Source organism: Gambusia affinis, linkage group LG03 (assembly GCF_019740435.1).
Source record: "Gambusia affinis linkage group LG03, SWU_Gaff_1.0, whole genome shotgun sequence".
Taxonomy (NCBI): Eukaryota; Metazoa; Chordata; class Actinopteri; order Cyprinodontiformes; family Poeciliidae; genus Gambusia; species Gambusia affinis.
In genome coordinates, this window is record NC_057870.1 from 16,540,761 (window position 1) to 16,560,959 (window position 20,199).

The 20,199-nt window shown below is 38.0% G+C and overlaps 1 protein-coding gene across 6 annotated transcripts; it reads right to left on the reverse strand.

Annotated features, from left to right (window-relative positions):
- Window positions 1–462: 462 nt before the first annotated feature.
- On the reverse strand, window positions 463–19,695 carry plat (plasminogen activator, tissue). Of its 6 annotated transcripts, none has more exons than XM_044108361.1 (15): window positions 19,580–19,695; window positions 12,827–12,931; window positions 11,572–11,614; window positions 10,656–10,790; window positions 9,868–9,978; window positions 5,826–6,000; window positions 4,990–5,081; window positions 4,725–4,899; window positions 4,552–4,637; window positions 3,547–3,612; window positions 3,264–3,468; window positions 3,019–3,155; window positions 2,627–2,767; window positions 2,395–2,543; window positions 463–1,645 (listed from the first exon to the last, which is right to left on the reverse strand). In XM_044108361.1, the coding sequence occupies exons 2-15, from the start codon at window positions 12,887–12,889 to the stop codon at window positions 1,478–1,480; spliced, it is 1,746 nt and encodes a 581-aa protein (XP_043964296.1). In that variant the 5' UTR covers window positions 12,890–12,931; window positions 19,580–19,695; the 3' UTR covers window positions 463–1,477. The 6 variants fall into 6 exon arrangements, with proteins under 6 accessions (XP_043964296.1, XP_043964269.1, XP_043964286.1 ...); XM_044108334.1 differs by having other exon boundaries at window positions 11,491–11,614; XM_044108351.1 differs by lacking the exon at window positions 19,580–19,695 and adding an exon at window positions 14,833–14,871 and having other exon boundaries at window positions 11,491–11,614.
- Between the last annotated feature and the right edge of the window lie 504 nt (window positions 19,696–20,199).

Below are 20,199 nucleotides of genomic sequence, written 5' to 3' on the forward strand. Positions count from 1 at the left end.
AGAAACTAACCAAACGTAAACAATACTCTGTTGCACTTTTTGTTTGCTTTGTGACTTCGGACAACAGAAAGCACACTACCTGCAGTGTAACTTAATCAACTTCCAGCCTAGGGCTATAATAAGATGTGCGTTAACCCTAAAGCACATCTCTATAAAGTTGTTGCTACTGTTTAGCAAACTTCTGGTATAATTCCTGCTGAACAACTAACCATTCATGAGAGATAATGTAGCTTTAAAGTGGCTGATTTCATCGTCTGCACATTTTCATCGGGTCTATGTAGGGATTTTCTTCCTAATTAGTCTTAAATTGTTAGGGATTTTTTCTCCTTTATGAACATCCGGTTATTTCCAAGTTTCAATTGTCTCAAAGTTAATTTAGCTTACAAGTGACATATAATATAAAAATGCATTATAAAGTCAAACTTATGTTTCAAATTCTTGTTTTGTAAAACCACTGAACCATTTTTTCTCTCAAAATATTTTATTGAAAGAAATGTGTTTACATACAAGGTTATAATAACAAGAACAATAAATTACTGATAACATGATACTCAAAGTATGTATATAAACATAAAAATTTCTACAAAAGCTGTACATAAATATTAATTTAGCACATCTGAAACTCACAATCGCAGAACAAAGCAAGTTTAAACAGTTCAGCTTTGCAAATCAGTATGCAGTTAATGGTACAAAATATTCATATAAAACTAATAATCAAAAATATGCTTGCTGGGATCAACCCAGCTGTCGTTTGTAATAAAAAAGAGACTGAGGACGATTTCCACTGATCATTGGATCGAGAATCTCCTGCTTTTTGCCTCCGTGTTATTGTCTGCCGTTACCTAAGAAGCTAAAATCATAAAAAATCTGCACAAATAAACAGAATCTGAACCAGCAGATTATTTATGGGGTTTGGTTGCAGGTCTAGGATCCCTCAAGGGCAAACAATATTTAAAATTGTCCTATAAATGCCGTCACTAAATAAACCCTCTTTGAAAGTAGCTATGAGTTACTAAAAAGCTCTCTGACGAGGCAGAGGGAATAAAAGTGCTTCAGATCTGTCAGCAGCTCCGAATTTCTTTCAGTAAAACTGCAATAAAGCAAAGAGAAACTTATGAACTTCTTTCTTATTGTTCTTAGATTCACTCAGTAGGCAGGGAAGAAGCTTTGTCATTAGGAAACAACAGAAAACGTCAGAATTATTAAACAACGGCCCTCCAGAAGGAGGACAAAACACTTTTGAAACAGTCCGATCACAACAGAGAAGACTAGAAACATTGAGGACACTGAGCTACGCTAAACTCCACAAAACTCCACAAAACCCTCCGGTGTGTTTCTGTCCTGCTGACTTCAAACCTCCATCCGTTCTTAAAACAGAGTGCCGGTGGATTTCTCCGTCTATCATCAAGATAAACCGCTGGTCCTCTGAGTTTATGAGTCATTTAACTACACATTTGTTTTCGCAGTTTCTCCAACTTTAGACCGGGTTTGCTTTAACTTTGCTGTTGATCCAGTCGACGTAATGGGTGACGCGTGCGTAGACCCCTGGCTTATCCTTGTGGCCGCACCCGTCGCCCCAGCTGATCACGCCCATCAGAGTCATCCGGTCCTCGGTTCGACACACCAGGGGGCCGCCAGAGTCTCCCTGTGGGGGAAATTAGAGAAAATCCACATGAATAAATTAAACTTCTTTGATTTAATTACATAAATAAACACACTGTGGTTTGTAGTTGTGAAACAGAAAGATAAAGAAACTTTTTAACAACTTTTATAAACAAAAATCTAAACTATTTGGCTTGTATTTTAGTACTCAAATACACCTAAAAAAAAATAAAAATCAAAGCATATTTATGTGTTATGATGGGCTAGTCAAAGTAAATTTAATGAAGAATTTCTTGAAAGACTTAAAAATGGCTGTCCAACTTTTTGTTCTTCCAGCGATGGGAAAAAGTTTTGTCTAAATGTTCAAAAAGTCCATTAGATGACACTTTTCAGATTTAAATTTAGAACTTCAACATCATTGTTCAATAAGAAACCAATCAGAATCCAGAATTTTTCTAAAGATTTGGGCTTTTGATCTCAGAAGATTAACACCAGAATCTTTTCCTGTAGTTTTCATAGATTTTCTGCCAAATTACCTCAATGTGAAAAGATGTTCAGTATTATTTAACTTTCTGGAGAAGTACTCATTGAGTGCAAAGACGACTAATTATACAAATTTCAGAGGTTTATTAACGTATTTTATCAACACGTTTTACAACAACCGGCCCTTTGAGGACATTCATAATCTTGATATGCCCCAAAATGAAACTGAGTTTGAAATGTAATACACTGAACTTTTAAAAACTTCAAGGGGTGTAATTTGTTTGTAAGGCTGAATTGAGCCGTTCTGACCTTGCAGGCGTCGTCGAGCCCTCGGGTGTCGCCTGCACACAGCATGTTGGAGGTGATGGTCCGTCCAGACAGAACCTCTGGAACGCAGCGCTCTTTGGGCCAAAGCCGCACGTATCCTCGTTTAACACGCTCCGAATACTCATCAGAAACTGTGGAGAAAGATTCAAATATCTGGGATTATGCAACGATCCTATATGAATATTTCCACAAAAGCACTAGTGCGTTTTCTTACATTCTGAGTTTTTTCCGTAGCCTGAGATCTCGCACTCGGTCCAGTCGGGCAGCACCAGCCCGCCTTCAGGCAGACAAACTGGATGAACCTCTGGAGAGTCCACAGCACATAAGCCGATGTCCGTCTGAAGCTTCAAAATAGCTGGCAGAGGAAAGTGACCAGAGGAAAGTCAGGCTAATGCTCAGGGAAGATGTGGGACGTTTTAAAGTTTTACAAGCCTTCACAGTCCACTTAAAGCTTTCCATATCATCATCACTGAGGAAAAACACTTCAGTTTGAGTCTCCTATTCTGCTTTTATTGATAACTTTACATCTCGGTGAAACTCTGTACTCTTCAGCTGTTGCTGTAAACAAAATTAAAAAGAGCTAGTGTATAGTAAAAGTCTACTCACCAATGTCGTTGTCAAATGTTTCATTGTTAAACTTCTCATGGATCCAGTACTTCTCAACTTTAAAAATCTGCTCACTGCTGGAGTTCTGCTTCCGGAAGGTTCTTCCCAAAACCACTTCCAACTTGTCAGCGCTGTCACTGAAAAATAATGGTAACCTTCTGACATGCTGCAGAAAAAAAAAATCTTTTTTTTTTTTTGGTGTGTTCTTTTTTATTAACGTGTGTGCAGACAGGTGGAGGACATACTTGATTTCGAAGCAATGTGCTGCAGACAGAATCCAGCAGGAGTCGATGAGGATTCCTCCGCAGCGGTGGAAGTGTCTCCTGAGGCGAGCCTGGTAAACGTTGATGATGGCCTGCCACGGCTGCTCCGTGATGTCGCTGTATCTGCCTCCGACCATGCGGAAAGCTGGGCGATTCAAGGTGTTGTCCAGGCGCTGGCCGCACGTTGCTGCAGAGAGTCAGCGTGAAGTTTTAATACAAAGAACACTGAATCCACTGAGGATTTGTTTAAGTTGTCTTAAAGTACCTCCATTGTTGTTGTTAGTGGTGGGAGCGCGTATGCCAGGAGTGGTGATGACGGATGGATGTGTCGCTACAATACAGAAGAAAAAACATACTTAGTACAGGTGTAGAAAGCCTTAAAATTAATGTCTCTTCTACTGCAGGAGAGTAACATTCAGAAGAATCCATGCTTTACTCTGAGTCCAACACTTTGAAAATATAAATGTTCCTGAAACATTTTTAAAGGTGACATATTATACCTCCTTCGACAGATTAGGAAAACATGTTCATTGCATTTTTGCCCAAAATCATTCTTAGATAATGAGATTTTAATTTACTCAGTTCCATTTACATTCACACATAAAAATGGCCGCAAACACATGTGCAATTATAAAATTGTACATCTTTGAAAAGCAGAAGTGGCGCCTCCTGCACAACCAAGAAGGATGCAGTAAGTGGTTTCTAGATGAAAAGTCAACAGCAAAACACTTGTCTTTTTGAGCAGCTATTATACAGCACATATAGTGGTAAAACCAGCTGACCAAATGTGCTGGAACTTTGCTGGGGTTGCTAGGTGATGGTGGCATTACCTGTTGATTTATTCGTTTGCCATTTTCTTCAATGTTTTTCCATGACCACATTAATAAATATCAGTACATTCAAAAATGATTTAGAACTGCTGAGTGCAATTTTAGTGATATAACTTACACTTTTTAAAGTAATTTATATTCACATGGGAATGTTTTTCAAGAATAATGTTCATGTTTGTGGTGCTATGAATGCTGTGTCGTGCAGTTACAACCGTACAACTACCTATAAAATAAGTCATAAATAGTTTTTTTTAAATCATAATCTTTACTGTTATCATAATAGTACCACAAAATATTACGATAAAATTCTAAGCCCCTAGTTTCTGTACACAGTGTTTCTTCCCTCGTTAATAAACATTTTCACCAGAGGACTAGCATTTGTGGGCAGTGCTGTTGTCAATTAAAAGCTTCAATGAAAAAGAATCATGAAATTCACTCACAGCATTTGGGTATGTCACAAAGCTCCCAGGTCAGCTGCATATTTTTGTAGGTGTGACACCAAGGAGCAGCATCATCATCTGGGTTCCTGTTAAAAAACGGGGGAAAAAAACAGAGTTACAATCATTTCTCTACACGTCATAGGGTAAAAACAAAATTAAAGCGTGATTTTTACCTGCAGAAATTGTGGTTGCTGAGCCCCAGGTTCAAGGCGTTCGATCTCCAGGCATTGTTCACCTTACGTCTGATGGCAGGAGAGTCCCACGGCAAACACTTGGAGCCACTCTTCGTGACAGAAACAGTGCCTCTATAATTCTGACCTAAGCCCACCATGCACTCTCTGTTCTTATCTGCTCAAACACACACAAGAAATGTGTTATTGGCAAGCTTCCTACATTTTGTTTTTATCATTTGTGTGTGTTCTCTTTTTGTTGTTTTACCTTCAGGACATTTGGGCACAGAGCAGAACTCCCAGGCTACCTGTGTGCCTCTATAGACGTAACACCATGGTGCGTTGTCGTGATCAGGATTCCTGAGGTAAAAAAATAGATCATTTAAGGGTGTGAACAACCCATAGTTACATAAAACATTCTTTTTTTACGGATTTTTAACAAATATCAATGATGGCTTTGCAGCAGAATTGTTTCCAGTTATTTGACTTTTATATTTAAGAACTTCTGCTCAACAGAAATGTGTTGTGCTCTAGTGAAAAAGCCCTGGTTTCCTATTTTGTTGCATGTTTTTCACATTTGAGTATTTCAGAAGGTCAGACCAAGTAAAATATTAGTCAAAGAAAGCACAAGTTACAAGTTATATATATATATATATATATATATATATATATATATATATATTATATATATATATATATATATATATATATATATATATAAAAATCTGAAAATGTCTCAACAAAAAGACAACAGTAACTACAAGTCACTCTCCCAAATAAAATGTTAAAAACCAACTTTTAGTCCAATTAGTCCAATCCTTAACCTAAGTCAAACAAATATGATAAATTACAAGTTACCAAAGTCTGCTTAATAGTTCAACTCTAAATTTAGTTTAAGTCAAATTGTGACTACGAGTTGCATTTTTATGCAAAAAGTTTAAGTACTTTTTGAGAAATAATTTCCTTTCTGATAACAATTCCAATCATATTACTAAAACCAAACACATGGATAATGGCTTAATTTCTTGCTGATTTGTATACAATTGGATTTATGGAACATCAAGAAACTTGTCATTTTCAGCAGCTGTTCTGGTTGTGGTTTACCTGCAGAAGTTGTGATTGCCCAACCCAAGGCTGTTGGCGTCAAATTTTTGAGCTGTGAACCTTCTTCCTCTGAGAGAAGTTGAGTTCCAGTTGATGCACGCAGCTCCAGTCTGACTGATGCTCCAGGTCCCGCGGTACCCTTCGCCCTGACCCACTGCACATTTCTCATTGGTGTCTGATGGACAAAGAAATACAGTCATTAAAATTCATTTGATAGAGTTTAGATTAGCAGTGATCCAGCAATTGAGTACCTACTCTACTCCGCTGGCAATCAGTGCTCCTGCTCTGTTTGATAGCAAAAAACGTCAACGTGCTAAATTTCGAACGGCATACAGCGCATGTGCCGCGGCCATATTAGTTTCGGACAATCAATAGCGGTGACGCCTGGGTAGAGAATAACAAATCAATAAAATTAAGGTAACAACAAAACACTGCTTCTTTTTGCTCAGTCTGGGTTTTTCCTGATTTCTTAGATTCCCTGAGGTACAATTCAAACGCGCCAACCAATCAGAGAACAGAAGGAGAAGTTGTGAAAAATAACGACAATTTTCTGCGCTGTTTTATATTGTAGTCTGCCTGTAGTTTTAGCAATGACAGCAGAGGAAGTAAAGTCAACCACGCTTCTAAATACTGAGTTAACATTAACAGCCATCTCGTTCCGCTTGGCCCTTCTCTCTTAGCAGTGGAGGATGATTGTTTACAATGTGGGCAGTTTCCGGTAAGCTCCATAGCGTCGAACTGGCGCGTCACATACGTCACGGCTAAACGTTAGCGATTGGGTAAAATTTAAAACTTCAGCACCACGCAGGAAGCAATAATTTCTCAACTAGAAAATTCCTGAAGAAATTTAACTGGGGCCTGCCAAAGTGTGCCCGTCGGTTTGGACCCAGCGTTGTGATGCTAAGAATTAGCATCAATGCTAAAGAAAGCTGCAATGTAATCAATAGCATGTGGAGAATCACAAGAATGTTAAGTAAGCTGGACATGCAACATTCAGTATGATAAAGTAAGTGTATTAGCTAAAATGAGCAAATTTTTTTGCTTTGGATAAACCAGTCACATAAAGCCAAAAAGAGCAATTACATGATGTAAAAATTGCCAAGGCTTTTATTTTGAAATTTTTGTTAAGCTTCATTTGAAAGGGTCAAAGTCATCCCATGTGTAACAGTCATTGGATTAAATCAGTCATATAAGGCTCAAAAAAGCAATGACCTGATGTAAAAATTTTCAAGGGCTTTTATTTTGAAATTTTCAGTAAGCTTCATTTCAAAGGGCCAAACTCATCCCATGTGTAACAGTGACAGGGTTAAATTAGTTATATACAGCCCATAGCAGCAAGTTTTTCTAAAGGCCAGCTCAGTCCTCCTCTGTTTTAACTGAACTAGTAGTTCGAACTACAGTGATGCGTATTTGTAGTCCTCAGCACCTCTCCCTGCTCTGGGTTCCGTTGCCATGGTAAATAATCCTCTCTGCCAGCTGTGAGTGAGACATCCAGGGGGAGACAATTCTCTGTTTGAGCCAGCCAGTTTGACTAAAAAAAGCATTGCAAAAAACAGTTTCCCGTTCGGGAACCGTAATACATATTCGAAAACCGTTTGAAGCATATGAGAGGGCTATTTGTCGTCTCACATAGTCCCGCCATTCATATCTCTACCTCACTCACAGTATTAACAGCGATGAGATAAAAAAAGTGTGTGCCAAGGTCTGTAATTTTTCAGAAATACATGGAAGTGAATCAGTGAGATCTGTCTGCTACCCTGGCGCATGACTTTGCTCTGAAGCACCTGGAGAAAACTGTAAGCGCTAGATAATTTTGAAAACATTTGACCGAGCAGGCACGCGTATCAATGTCATGACCAAGTTTGATACCAATCATGCAATATTTGTGAGCGTGAGGCGAGTTAAAAAATGATTTGGGGTCAAAATGTCGCTCTGACTCTCACTCTAGCGATGACCTTCACACTCTGATTTTTCCAAAATCCAAAACTTTGGGTCGCTTAGAAAGAAGTTGTGGACAAACCATAATACATATTGACGTGCTGTCTTCACTTTAAAAGAGATCACGTATCTACAAAATGAAGTTTGAATGGCGATTCTACATAAAGTTTTGTCGACACAGAAAATCCTCAAAAATAGGGTATTTTCAGGATTTACTGGTTGCCTCGTCCCCTTGCATGGTGAGCTCGTTAGTGATTTTGGGGTCGCTTTTTTGCTCTTTACGCCGCCATGGTAACTCCAAATCCCACCAAAAGTAATAGCTCCAATGCCGGGTTCGAGCCGACGCTTTGATACCACTTTTGTGGGTGGGCTCAGAGATACGGAGACGGAAGAAAAATAAATAATAAAGAGGCATTCTATTGGGTGTAGAACAATAGATGAGTGACTAGTCAGCCACTGCCTCCTTATGCATTGCACCAGTTGGTGTAAAGCAAATAGCGTTGGAAAAAGGGCATAAACTTTTCCAGGATAAATCTGCAGTATCTCTTTGGAATATTTTATTGACTTACTATAGATCCTTAAAACAAATTATGAAGGATTGTTGTTATTATTTTTTGTATATTGTATAAATCCATAACATGCTTTACAATAGCATTAATATCATAGTTTCCATATTAGTGGTTTAAAGCAGTGACCACACACAAAATATGGCCACATTAACTGGCTGCACTTTTGCTAAAAAGCACTTGGCTGGCCTTCGGATAATTATCCAAGGGTGGGGTGTCCCTAAAACCACTGAAACAAAAACATTCAAGTCCCAGAATGTCTTTCCATGGTTTATGATCCATCTTTTTTCTTCTCTTCAGACCACAGGTCTATGACAGCAGCTGTGGAGTCACCCAGCCAGACTGTGACCTTATCAAGAGTCAGAAAAACGTCTTAATGAATGCTGCCTTCAAAATTCAGGGTATCTTTAATATCCCCTATGGGTCAATTTATACTACAGCCAGCAGAATAAGCATTCACCAACAATAAATACAGTAAATAAGATTTTTTTTTTTTAAAAACATCACAACACTCAACTCAAGTATTTAAAAGGCCATTAAAAGCAGGAGAAAATGAATTCTTAAATCTGTTGGTTCTGCAGCTTTTTAAAGCAAATCTGCCTCCTGATGGTAAAAGAGAAAATGAAACAAGGGATGGTTAGATGCAGCTAAAATTGCTTGAGCTTTCTTGGGGGATCTGCTTTGTGGAGGGTAGAGATATTGCTTAGAAAGGCATTGGCAATTTTGCACTGGCATTGAAGCATTGAATGCGGTTTTTGTTTTATACCAGCAAATAAAATGACAAGAACAGATTCAATAAAACAGCTATAAAACATTTCCATAAAACTACTATCCATTTTAAAATGTCTTAGTTTATGATAAAAGTGTCCATGTTGGTGAGCTTCCTACGTGTTTGTCAAAACAAAGTCTATTGTCAGTGATGGTCCCAATATATTTGTATTCTTCCATAAATTCAACTGCTTGATCATGAATGTACAAAGAGGTGACGACATTTTTATTTTTCCTAAAACCAATCATCATCTCTTTGGATTTTCTTATATTTATGTCTAAAGTGGGCCACCAGTTTATGCTCGTGCTTTTGTATTTAAAAATATTGACACCCCACATTATGGTGGTGGCAGTATAATGATGTGGGGAGGCTTGATGGCTGGAGCTAAAGACGGAACAATCCTGGAATAAAACCTTTCAGAGGCTGCAAAAGTCTTGAGACTGAGGCAGATGTTCACCTCCCGGCAGGAAAACAGCCCTGAACACTTTCAGTTCTACAATGGACTCTGGGTCGCAACGGCCTAGTCAAAGTTCAGACATACATCCAACTGATAAACCCGAATCATTTTAATAACTTAACATCGATACAACTTCAAGTACATTGAAGTTAGATGTTGAGACGTAACAAAAAGGGAAAAACCTCAACGTCTCTGTCAGGTTTTACGGCTTTTCTCTGAATATTTGTGGTTTTGCACTGTTGTTTGGTCACTTTTTTACAATTTAGTCTGTAATTATTATGACCCAGATTAGAGTGTCACGTGTGTACTTACTGATCTCACACTGAGCTCCGCTGAAGCCAGGGGGACACTGACAGATGTAGTCGGACGAGTAGACGGCCTCCTTGCAGGTTCCCCCGTTGTAGCACTGGGACACGTAGCAGTCTGGAAAAAGAAAAGGCAGACAGAGGCGTTTAGTCAGCCCCACGTCATCCAGCTCTTCAGAGCAGCAACAGCTTAAACAATTTTAATCTGAGTGATTTGTCATCACTGGTCAAAGAAAATTAAAGAACTGTGGGTTTAAGTAGTATGCAAATGTCTTCGTTTACGCGGTTTGACATGGCTCCCTTCCCTGCCAAGGATTTGTAAAAAACAAGTTTTAAGTGTTAACCAATGCTGGTTTTGTTTTATGTCAAGCCATGTTTGGAAGGGGTTGTATGAAAAATGGAAAATGTGGTTGCAATTTGTCTGAGGGAGGGTTAATCATGCTTCGAAGAATCTCTCAATGGGGGTGAAAATGCGCACAAATGCTGGTCTGGCAGGAGTATTTTCAAATAATCTCAGACTAAACTGAGAGCAGCGGCTCTTCATGTGGATGCAGTGAAATAACAGGGAAGTGGAAACGTGAGCGAGTCGGGCCAACATAAAATAATCAGCTGAGGTCGTAACAGCAAGTTAGAGGTAAAGACTGAGCTATAAAGGAAGACGGGCAGCTTGGTGAGGGCTGGCAAGCAGACGGGTGATTAAGATGCGACAGAAAGAGAGCGAGAGAGAGAGAGAGACAGAGGACGGGTCAGGTAAGTCAGATGGTTCTGATTGTGTTTGTGTTAAGTCCGACTCACTGATGACAGGCACAACATGACAAAGCTCTCTTCCTCTTAACGCGCAACGGCAAAACTCCACGCGCTGTCCTTTCCAGCGCAGCCAAGTGTCGCCAAAGCTACGCACGGCTGACATTTCACTATCCACACACAGGACTGAGGAAACGCATAAAAACAGTTAGAAAACAGGCAAATCAACAGGACATTAATAAAGCTGTAACTTTTATTAAAAATATATATCATTGTACATATTTGTTAAAACTGCCAGTGTAGTATGAGACAGATAATCTGTGAAAAAAAATCAAGCTTTTCTATCTTCTCCCAGTGTTCCCAGTGCCAACCAATCAGAGCCACTCTGAATCAAGCTTGTGTACGTGCTGCTCATTCCCCCCTTTCTCTCTAATAGGTCACAGCTTCTTCCTGATGGTATCGTGAATACTCAGCCACGGAAAAGGAGATAAACAGTTTTCCTTGAATGGTAAGTTGTTTCTCCACCATTAACACATTTAGCAGTGTATACACAAGCATGATTGACAGCACTAAGACCCGCCTCCTGGCTCTGATTGGTTGTTTTTCACCGGAAGCGGTGCATTTCTTCAGACGGAGAACGGTCTTTTCACAGATTATCTGTCTCCTCTTACACTGTCGCAACACGGTGACACTTTTAACAAATATGTAAAAAAACATGTTTATTATTTTTTATAAAAGTTTCATACTCCAGCTTTAACATTAGTTTGATTCAGACATGAACAACTAAAAGGAGGATGACTGACAGCAAAGGACTTTAAGACAACATGGTGGAGGTGACGGTTATAATGATACAGAGGAAGATAAAGAAAAACATCATGAGGCTCACAGGATGTTTCAAAGGAAGGTGAAGGTTTCTTCAACTGAACAATCAAAAGCGTCCGTCTAGCTGGCTGCCGGTCGGGCTCACCTCTGTAAAATCTGGTCCCTCTCTTGCTGCGGAGCAGCGACACCTGCAAACATCAAGGAAACATGCTGGAGGTTTATTTCAGGACTGGAAAGAACTGCTGGGTATTTTGGGTAGACTCTGAACTTTATGAACTAAAGTGTTCCACCATTAAAAAAATAAAAGAATCTATTAAAATTTTTAAAGTGAATGTTTTTTAAAGCCTCTACAGAAACTCTCCCCTGAAGTCAAAATGAGGGCAAAAAGTGGATCTTCTACAGTCTGTGGAGAATTTTTCTGCAACCTCAAGTCCAAGAAAGTTTCTCAAAACTCCTATGACTGAACACAGTGATTTGCAGCCCTCATGAACCCATATTTAAATCACAAAAAAAATACAGAAAACATATTATATGTTTAGGAAACTGCACTGATTTTAAGGAAGAACTAACAAACATTGTTGGTTTGATGCATTTGGATGCAGGTGAAAGCATGGTTTCGTTGCAGAAAGAAGGTTTCGTTTAGAACGGACAACAGCATGACCTCCATAACAGATTTTCAGATTAATGTGACCCCTGAGGTGGATGCAGGCCCAAAAAGGACAAAACTAGATAAATAAAATAAGTAAATACACCACTAAATGTCTTATTAAATAATGTGTAGGAGTATACTTTTGAATCGTATTTACCAAAGAAATTCCTTTTAAAAGTATCTAACTTTATGTTTATTTCTAAATAGATTAACGGAAATGTATTTTTAGGGCAATGCCATTCTCTGGCATTGTTATTTTGGGTCCACAGGTTGAAAAGTTTGACATTTCCTGACCTTTGAAGAATCCAGGTTTCTTACCAGGAAAAAATGTTCGACAAAAATGCAGCAAAAATCCAGCCTTTCTGAGAAATGTTTCTGCCATCAAATTTATTTTTTTCTCAAAATACTACATCATGTTTTTCTTCTTACACATTTACAGATTTCATGTTCACTGTGTTTTGTTGTGGGTTTATGAAATTTGCTTTGTTTTTTTTACACACTTTGCAATGTCCCAACTTGCATTTTTAAGTTGCTTAAAAACTTTTTTCACATTTTATCTTCTTAATAGAAAAGCTGAATAAAGTTTCAATATTATTTAATTGGGTTACAGACCACATTAATAACATTGTTTAAAAACATATATGCGCTGAATTTTTTTTAGCACAGTAAGATTATATTTTACCCTTAGTTTATGTTTTAACGTGCATTATTTAGAAATAATGGGGGTTTATAACCACCCTGTAATACTTACATTGTCCGCTAGACAGCAGCAGAGGGCAGAAAGGAGGAAGATCCCTTGATATAAAATCATCATGACTTTTCCAGGTTTTCTGCCGTTTCAGTTTTGCTCAATTTTCTGGAAGACAAACAACAATTTATCAGAAGAGTTTCCTTTGGATTCACTAAACTAAATCAGATTGTTTATTAACATTTTCAACATCTACATATGAACACTTTTAGGGACTCCGAGCGGACATGCTGTTCTTTAACCCCATGACAGTGCAAAATATTATAAAATATAAAACATGTTGTGCTTATCCTGCACCATTTTCACAAACGCAAAAATAAAATCACTGCTGGCAGGAAATGTAAGGATCTGCAAAAATGTTACTACCAATGAGTCCCACATATTGTTTTATTTTTATCTTTCGTCACTAATATGTCATCAAGTGAGACAATCACAGGAAAATGTCAATATTGGTCACCTTCTCCCAGCTGAACTGTTCCTGCATTCAGTTCACTTCCTCCGTCAAACACTGAGCAGGCAAAACGGGTTGCCACTGGAGCAGAAGGGCTGTAAACATTTAGTACCAGAGGAAACTCGAAGGCCACTTCCAGTTTTATTCAAGTTCAGAGGAAACTTTAGGAGTCAGTGCAGGACTCACATATTTCAAGTCCACCTTGAATTAATTTCCCTCTTTTGTGTACATTCCCTTTAATGAAGACCCCTCCTATGGTTTAATTACATCAGATAGAAAAGACCAATTTGTTTTCCAAAATGAATAAACAGGAAATTTGTAATTTACTGTTGGTTAAACACAGAAGAACCGCCACATCAGACAACATGACGTGGAAAACCCTGCAGTTATAAAAGGCTGACTACAATAATGCTTTAACACATTAAAGCAAGGCAACAACTAAAAATAAAGAACAGAACTGGGATAGACCTTCTAATGTTTCCATCTTGAGTTTATAAAAAGAAGTGGTTTGCAGAAGCATTCGCACTGCATGAACTTCTTCACAGATTTCAAAGTATCTTGGGATTTTAACTTGTAATCCAACACGAAGTGTCATAGCACAAATATTCTCCATCCAGCCTGACTAAATTTGACCTAGTTTGCAGAAGAAGGGTGGACAAAACATTCAGTTTCTAGTTGTGCTTAGAGACAAGCCTCAGAAGACATGCAGGTGTATTGGGACTCTACACTTTTCTGTCCAGTTTCTGGTGTAAATGTCTTCGCTTTGTCTCACGGCAAGTACAAGTGCCTTATTAACAAAATATCAGAGCTTGTTTTAAGACAATATTAATCGCTTAATGTTGATTTTAAAATGAAGTACTAGCAGGTTTTTTCACTTACAAGACATTTTCCCATGTTATAAGTGAAATAATCTGCCAGTAGTGGAACCAGTATTTTTTAAATCAATACTAAGGAATTATTTACTTAAAACAAGCTACTATATCTTGCTGAAAAGTAACTTGTAAGTTAGTTTTGTATGTTACGAATGTTACTAATACTTTGTGATATTTAGTGTTTTTGCAGTGCACTTCAGAATGGTTCCTTGTGGTCCAAGAACATTTATTCTGCAAAAACGGGAATAAAAACCGAGATTCTGCTGCCACACATTTGAGTGTGAATAAACATGAGTCCCAACAGTCAAAGATGACAGGAGGATGCACTAAAACAGAAAATGAGAAAGCTGTGCAAGACATAAATAAGTAGTAAGACTGATTCCCAAAAAAACCCTTCAATGTTGAAAAGGGAACTTCCTTCACAGAGCATGTGCATAACAGAGATCCAGTAATAACCACCTGAAGCCTCCTCTCTGCCATGTGCAATCTCCAGTGAGTCACTCTCTGAGCTCATTAAATACGTGTTGTAAAATGTATGTGAGGTAAAACAGCTACATCGGCAGGCGCTCTCAAAAAAACGAACAAAGTGCTCAGGAACGTGGGGATAATCCTGAATCTACTGCTTGTTTCACCCAGTGTTCAGTAAAGCAAACGCCACATGCACGGCATTTAACGCATAAACTCACCGCAAACTGCACAGCCCCCGGCAGAAACTATACATGCCCGAGTCAAATAAAAACACGCTCACACACACACATACCCCCCCTCCCCCGATACAAGAGCCTCACTGGCAGAGTGACAAAGACACAGCAGTTTCTTTTTTGTTTCCTTTTGTGCATCTGTTCTGACCCATTCAGCCGCCTCTGCAGCCGTGTCAGCTGAAAACATGTGTTTCCTGCTCAAACGGCCGACAGTCCTCTGGGTTTAAAAAAAACAACAACAACAAAAAACTGGATAACGAAGCATGTATGCACGAAAACACTCATCAGAATATCAGATATGAACACATGTCCCTCCCAGCCTGTCAGGCCTGACATGCAGGGGCCCATTTAGGGGAACATCAGCACTGGAACGGGTCCAAGTTTCTGCAACTTTATTACATATAAGAGGAAAGGAAGCCGCAGTATGCAGACAACCAGGCCTGTTGCAGTAAGGAATAATTAAATTAATTACATGATAAATTAAAAGTAACTCAATAATGATTGAGGTACTTTTTATGATTTATCGCTTTTCTTTTTTCTTTCTCTATTTCTACTAAAAACTGAATGATAAAAGTCTTCAGTCTGGTGTTTTGAGCTCAACTAACCTTGGCAATTTTGTTTACACATACTTCATAATTCCTTTTATTTGTTGTTTTGTTTGTTTATCTTGAATATTTAACATGTCTTCCAGTTGCAGTGTCAAATGTTCATTGGGATTTAAAGTTCATTGATCCTTGAGAATCTGTTCTTCCTTTAAATCACTTGAAAATGGTCTCAAAACAACAATTTTATAGTTTATTGCAATAACTCATGCAACAAAAATATGACCTAAATATGAAATAAATTGAATACACTAAATGAAATAAAAACAAGTATGCACATGGGAATGTGTAAATCTACACATCTATAAATGAGCTCATAGCAAAACTAAAACACATTTCTAACATTAATAACTAAAGAAATATTAAAATATCCACAACATATTTATTTTTTTCAAAATTTTGCATTTTTGTGTAACAGACCAAGATAAAATCGTCCTAATTTGTAAAATGGAGCACAAAGTAGCATATACAGTAGAGTGCCAATAAAAATTAGTTTTTAAGTATTGCAACAGATTCTCGTTTGAGTCCAGGTCCAAACTTTGACTAGGCCATTAATGCCTCTGCCTGTTAGTTCAGGGTTGGTGTCCAGCAGGGAGGCGAAGCTCCAACATATCTGAAGTTATTTAAACCGTCTCACAGGTTCACTGCCAGACTTCTCTTGTTTTTACCTTAATATCACAATCTGATTCCCTCGTAACCATTATCTGCTGAGAAGAGCATCATCCCCACAGCATCACACTGCCATCACCGCGTTCCACTGTGAATTGTCAGTTTTTCTCTACACTCCTGAATTATTTCAGCAATAGCCTTTACAGAACATCTTTATTAGTATTAATTAATTACTATGATCAACTCTGTTGATATCTTTTAAGAAACGTGCATAAAAAAAAAAATGCCTGTTTTCCAGGCTTTTATGTTCATAACGCTCCCAAAGAAGTATTTTTGTTTCAAATCTTAATTTAAAGTTGTGAGCTATAAACTGGAAGGAAAATTCAACATTTCATTATGCAGGCTACACGTGACCTTGGTTTTATCCAGACTTTACTGCTGTTTATGTTTTGTAAGAGAAATTTGCCACGGAGCAAACTGAGCAGTACAAGACCGGGTAACGAGCTGCTTTGAACTAAGTAAAGAGGCTTTTAGACCAACATAGGTAAGGTGAATAATCTGGATTAGACGGTATTAACATATTTAGATTAATCACAAGCATTAACAACAGCCACAGTTTCTATTAAACTCCATATAAATTCACTCTATTTACTAATCAATTATTCTGAAGGCCCTGAATTTTATTTAAGGGCGCCATATTAAAGGGTGAGGACTACAAATAAACACCACACATTTTTCATTGTTGTTCACATAAAAATAAACTATTCAACTCGTGATAACCCTTCAAAAAATTTGCTACTTTGTGTTGGTTTTATAGCACAAGATCCTTACTGTTCCAAAATGAGATAAATTTAAGGTTTCAGAATAATTTTGCAAGGCTCTGTTACCAAGTCGATGCATAAATATTTATTCCAGTCATAAAAAAAACAAAGTTAACATCCGAAACATCTGGAACAGAGCATGCAGCTTGGAGAGAGTGTGGTTCTTCTTAGTGGGTCAAATAAGAAAAGACAACATGAAAACATCTTTAAAGAAGCTGAGGTCAGACCGTGACTCATAATAGCCAGTTGAAGATGGAGAACTTAAGCACTGCAAACAAATACAACAGACGCCGGCGATAGGTTCGCACAAACATGCCTGCGCGCTGCAGTTATGTCCAAAGCTGGAAGCAGATGCCACCTGGTGCGAGACATTTCTGTGTATTTATGGAACTGGTCTTTAGTGCCGCCCACCATCTGAGCGATGAGAGCATCAGAGAAGATCTGTAATGATGACGATGTGCAGTAAAAGGTTGCATGTGAAAAATTCCTTTATGACCAAAATGCTAAACTGTGAATGGTTTGGTTGTGAGGAACAGCGTTCAACATGCCTGCACCAAGTTTTTATTTATTTCTTTATTCTTCCTCCTCATCACAGCACAATAAAGACGCCACAACAGGTTTTGGTTTTCTAGGTCATGTGATTAATGTGTAAACTTATTGTTTCTGATCTGATACGTTACTGAAGCCTCTTCTGTTAGCTTCCATTTTTAATGCTCCGCTTTGCCTTCTGTCAATAAAATCTATAATCTCCAATAATTATTTATCTGGTATAGTTTGTTCAAACTAACTCATTTTGAACAATGGCAACTCTACTTTCAATCTACACTTCAACTAATCTTTTTTTTTTAATTAGTAAAAAAATGGCACATTATGAAGATATTTCATTTACCACTTAAGCTTATTTTATTAAAATATAAAGAAGTAAATGATTAAATTCCTTTTTGAATAAGAAAACAAACATTTTATCACCTAAACCGGAATACCATAGCATTCCTTATACGCTTGACAATTTATAGGAAAGGATTATTTTCCAGCTAAAAAGATGAAAAGAACAATGCAGAGCCGATGTGTTAACTATTTTTAGATTTACCAGTTAATAACTGGTCAGCAAAAGGTGTTTAATGTGAGTTTTTTTGCTGTGCAAATATCTTAGTCGACATGAAACCAGACAAAATTAACGTAAAGTAACTTTTCAGGGCGATATATGAGCTTGTTTCAAGTTAAAAATATCCTTAATATTGATCCTTAATATAGTTTCTTTGGTAGATTATTTCATTTATGACAAAACATTTCCTCACGCTATAAGTGAAATTTGTTTCATCAATATGAAGGAATTATTTATTTAAAACCTAAAACTAGCTACTACGTCTTGCTGAAAAGTTACTTGTAAATTAGTTTTTTCTTATTTCAAGTGTAATAAGATATTTGAACTAGAAACTGAACAGAAAATAGTAAGATTTTGTGTTTTTGCAGAGTATATTCGTAACTACAGCTCAGTTCTTGTGTAACTTTTTTTATATCAGTTGGTTTTCAATTTAAAGAAAATCATGGTAAAAAGTTATTTGACATTCTAGGATCCTAAAATTTTTCAATGAATCTAGACGTACAAGTTTAACTACATAAATTTTAATGAGAATGTGTTCAAACCTGTGATGTAAAGCACTTATAAACCTCTATTAATACTTTGCCTGAGGCTTTTCAGGTTCCAACAATGCAGCTGTGATCTGGTTTCTGAAGAGTCCCGCTGCAGAACAACCAGCTGCACTGTTACCTTCCAGCCTCCCTCTGTGCAACAACTCTGGGAAATCCTTATCAGGTAGAAATACAAACTGGAAGGCTCAGCAGAGGCAGACGCACAGGTGTTGATTTCAGGAAGGAGGACAAACTGAGGGCACAATAGGGAGTGAGGGAGTTTCAGGGAAAGAAAAGATGAAAGAATGGGGAGTTTGGACATTAAATGCCAGCGGTCAGCAGAAAGACAGTGAGTAGTTGTTACTCAGCCCCACTCTGAGGGCTGGAGACACACTGAGGCATTTATGAGATGCAGAGGCAGAGTCTGGATGAAAATGGAGGTCAAACATGAAGTCAGAAGTGTTTTATTTCTTCAGACCTCGGCAGCCCAGCATTGAAACCCCCGAGTGATTCACCCTCATCTTCTGGTTCAACAGCCGTGGCTTATTCTGTGAGTCACAAACATCAGCATGAGGCACAAACCCAGCTGAAGACGCTCACTGAGATCAGATAATGTGCATAAAACAGAGTATGTGACCCATGAAGAGAGTCTGCAGGAAAGGAAACGAGTACTGAGCTGAACTCAGATCAAACTGCTCAAAAAAGTGTGAAATCACCAGATTTACCAGCTTTTATGCATCTGAAATTCACTCAGTTTCTGCTCTTTGCACAACTTGTGAATCATTAAAAACCATTTAATTATTTATTTATCTATTTATCTATTTATTTATCAGCTGAAAGACATTTCTCCTTATTTACATCTTACATGAATCTACTAAACTGTTTTATTTAAGATGTAAATGCGAGGCAGTCCAAAGACTCTTTTCAAAATAAAGCAGCAAAGCGTAATGCAGGTGATGAAAACAGAAATATAACTTTACGTTTCCTGTTAAACTTTTAAGATCAACAGGCTTGCAGAAGTCATTATGCATCGCGATCGTAAATAATAAGGGAAAGAAATAACCTTACCAGTTACTGGGTCTTGAAATTAGCGCTTTTCTGGAGGCTTTCAGCAACAGTTTATGTTGTCGGAGTCCTTCTGCTTCCCCGGCACCGTCCGGACTTTTTATCCCGCCGGAGCCTGATGGGCGGGCCGATGTGACCTCAGCAGAGGAGCGGCTTACCGGGCCAATGATGATGATGGTGATGATGATCCTGTTGGGTGGGACTCACGTTGATTTATTGTTTTGTTCTGAGAAATTAAGGAGTATTGAAGAATGTATTGACATAGTTCCTCTGTTACTGCTGTTTGTCTTCTTTGGAAGCAACAATTATAATGATATTAGACAATTAACATGACTTAAGACATGTTTTATTTAATTTATTGAAAACGGTTTACATTTAAAGCACTTTTCTGACTTTCACCCGTCCACTCTCACTTTCAGATCAATTCAAAAACATTTTACGGATCCCAATGGGAAATTCAATGTTCTAACTCATATTGTTCAAGGTTGTTGAGAATAAAGATGGCTGTGGGGAGAAATGTCCTCCTGCAGCAGTTAGTATTACAACAACTCTGAAAATACCTCTGACTGAAAACACTTTATTGTATGGTTGTCTCATTCATAGGCTGTGATTTATGGCAATGT

What these genes read in the sequence shown, in the direction of transcription:
- plat (XM_044108334.1), bottom strand. Translation starts at nt 12,889, where the DNA reads ATGATGATTTTATATCAAGGGATCTTCCTCCTTTCTGCCCTCTGCTGC. An exon ending in CACTAACAACAACAATGGAG is followed by an intron (nt 3,469 to 3,546) that starts GTACTTTAAGAC and finishes GACTCTCTGCAG; the next exon opens with CAACGTGCGGCCAGCGCCTG. An exon ending in CTACGGAAAAAACTCAGAAT is followed by an intron (nt 2,544 to 2,626) that starts GTAAGAAAACGC and finishes CTTTCTCCACAG; the next exon opens with TTTCTGATGAGTATTCGGAG.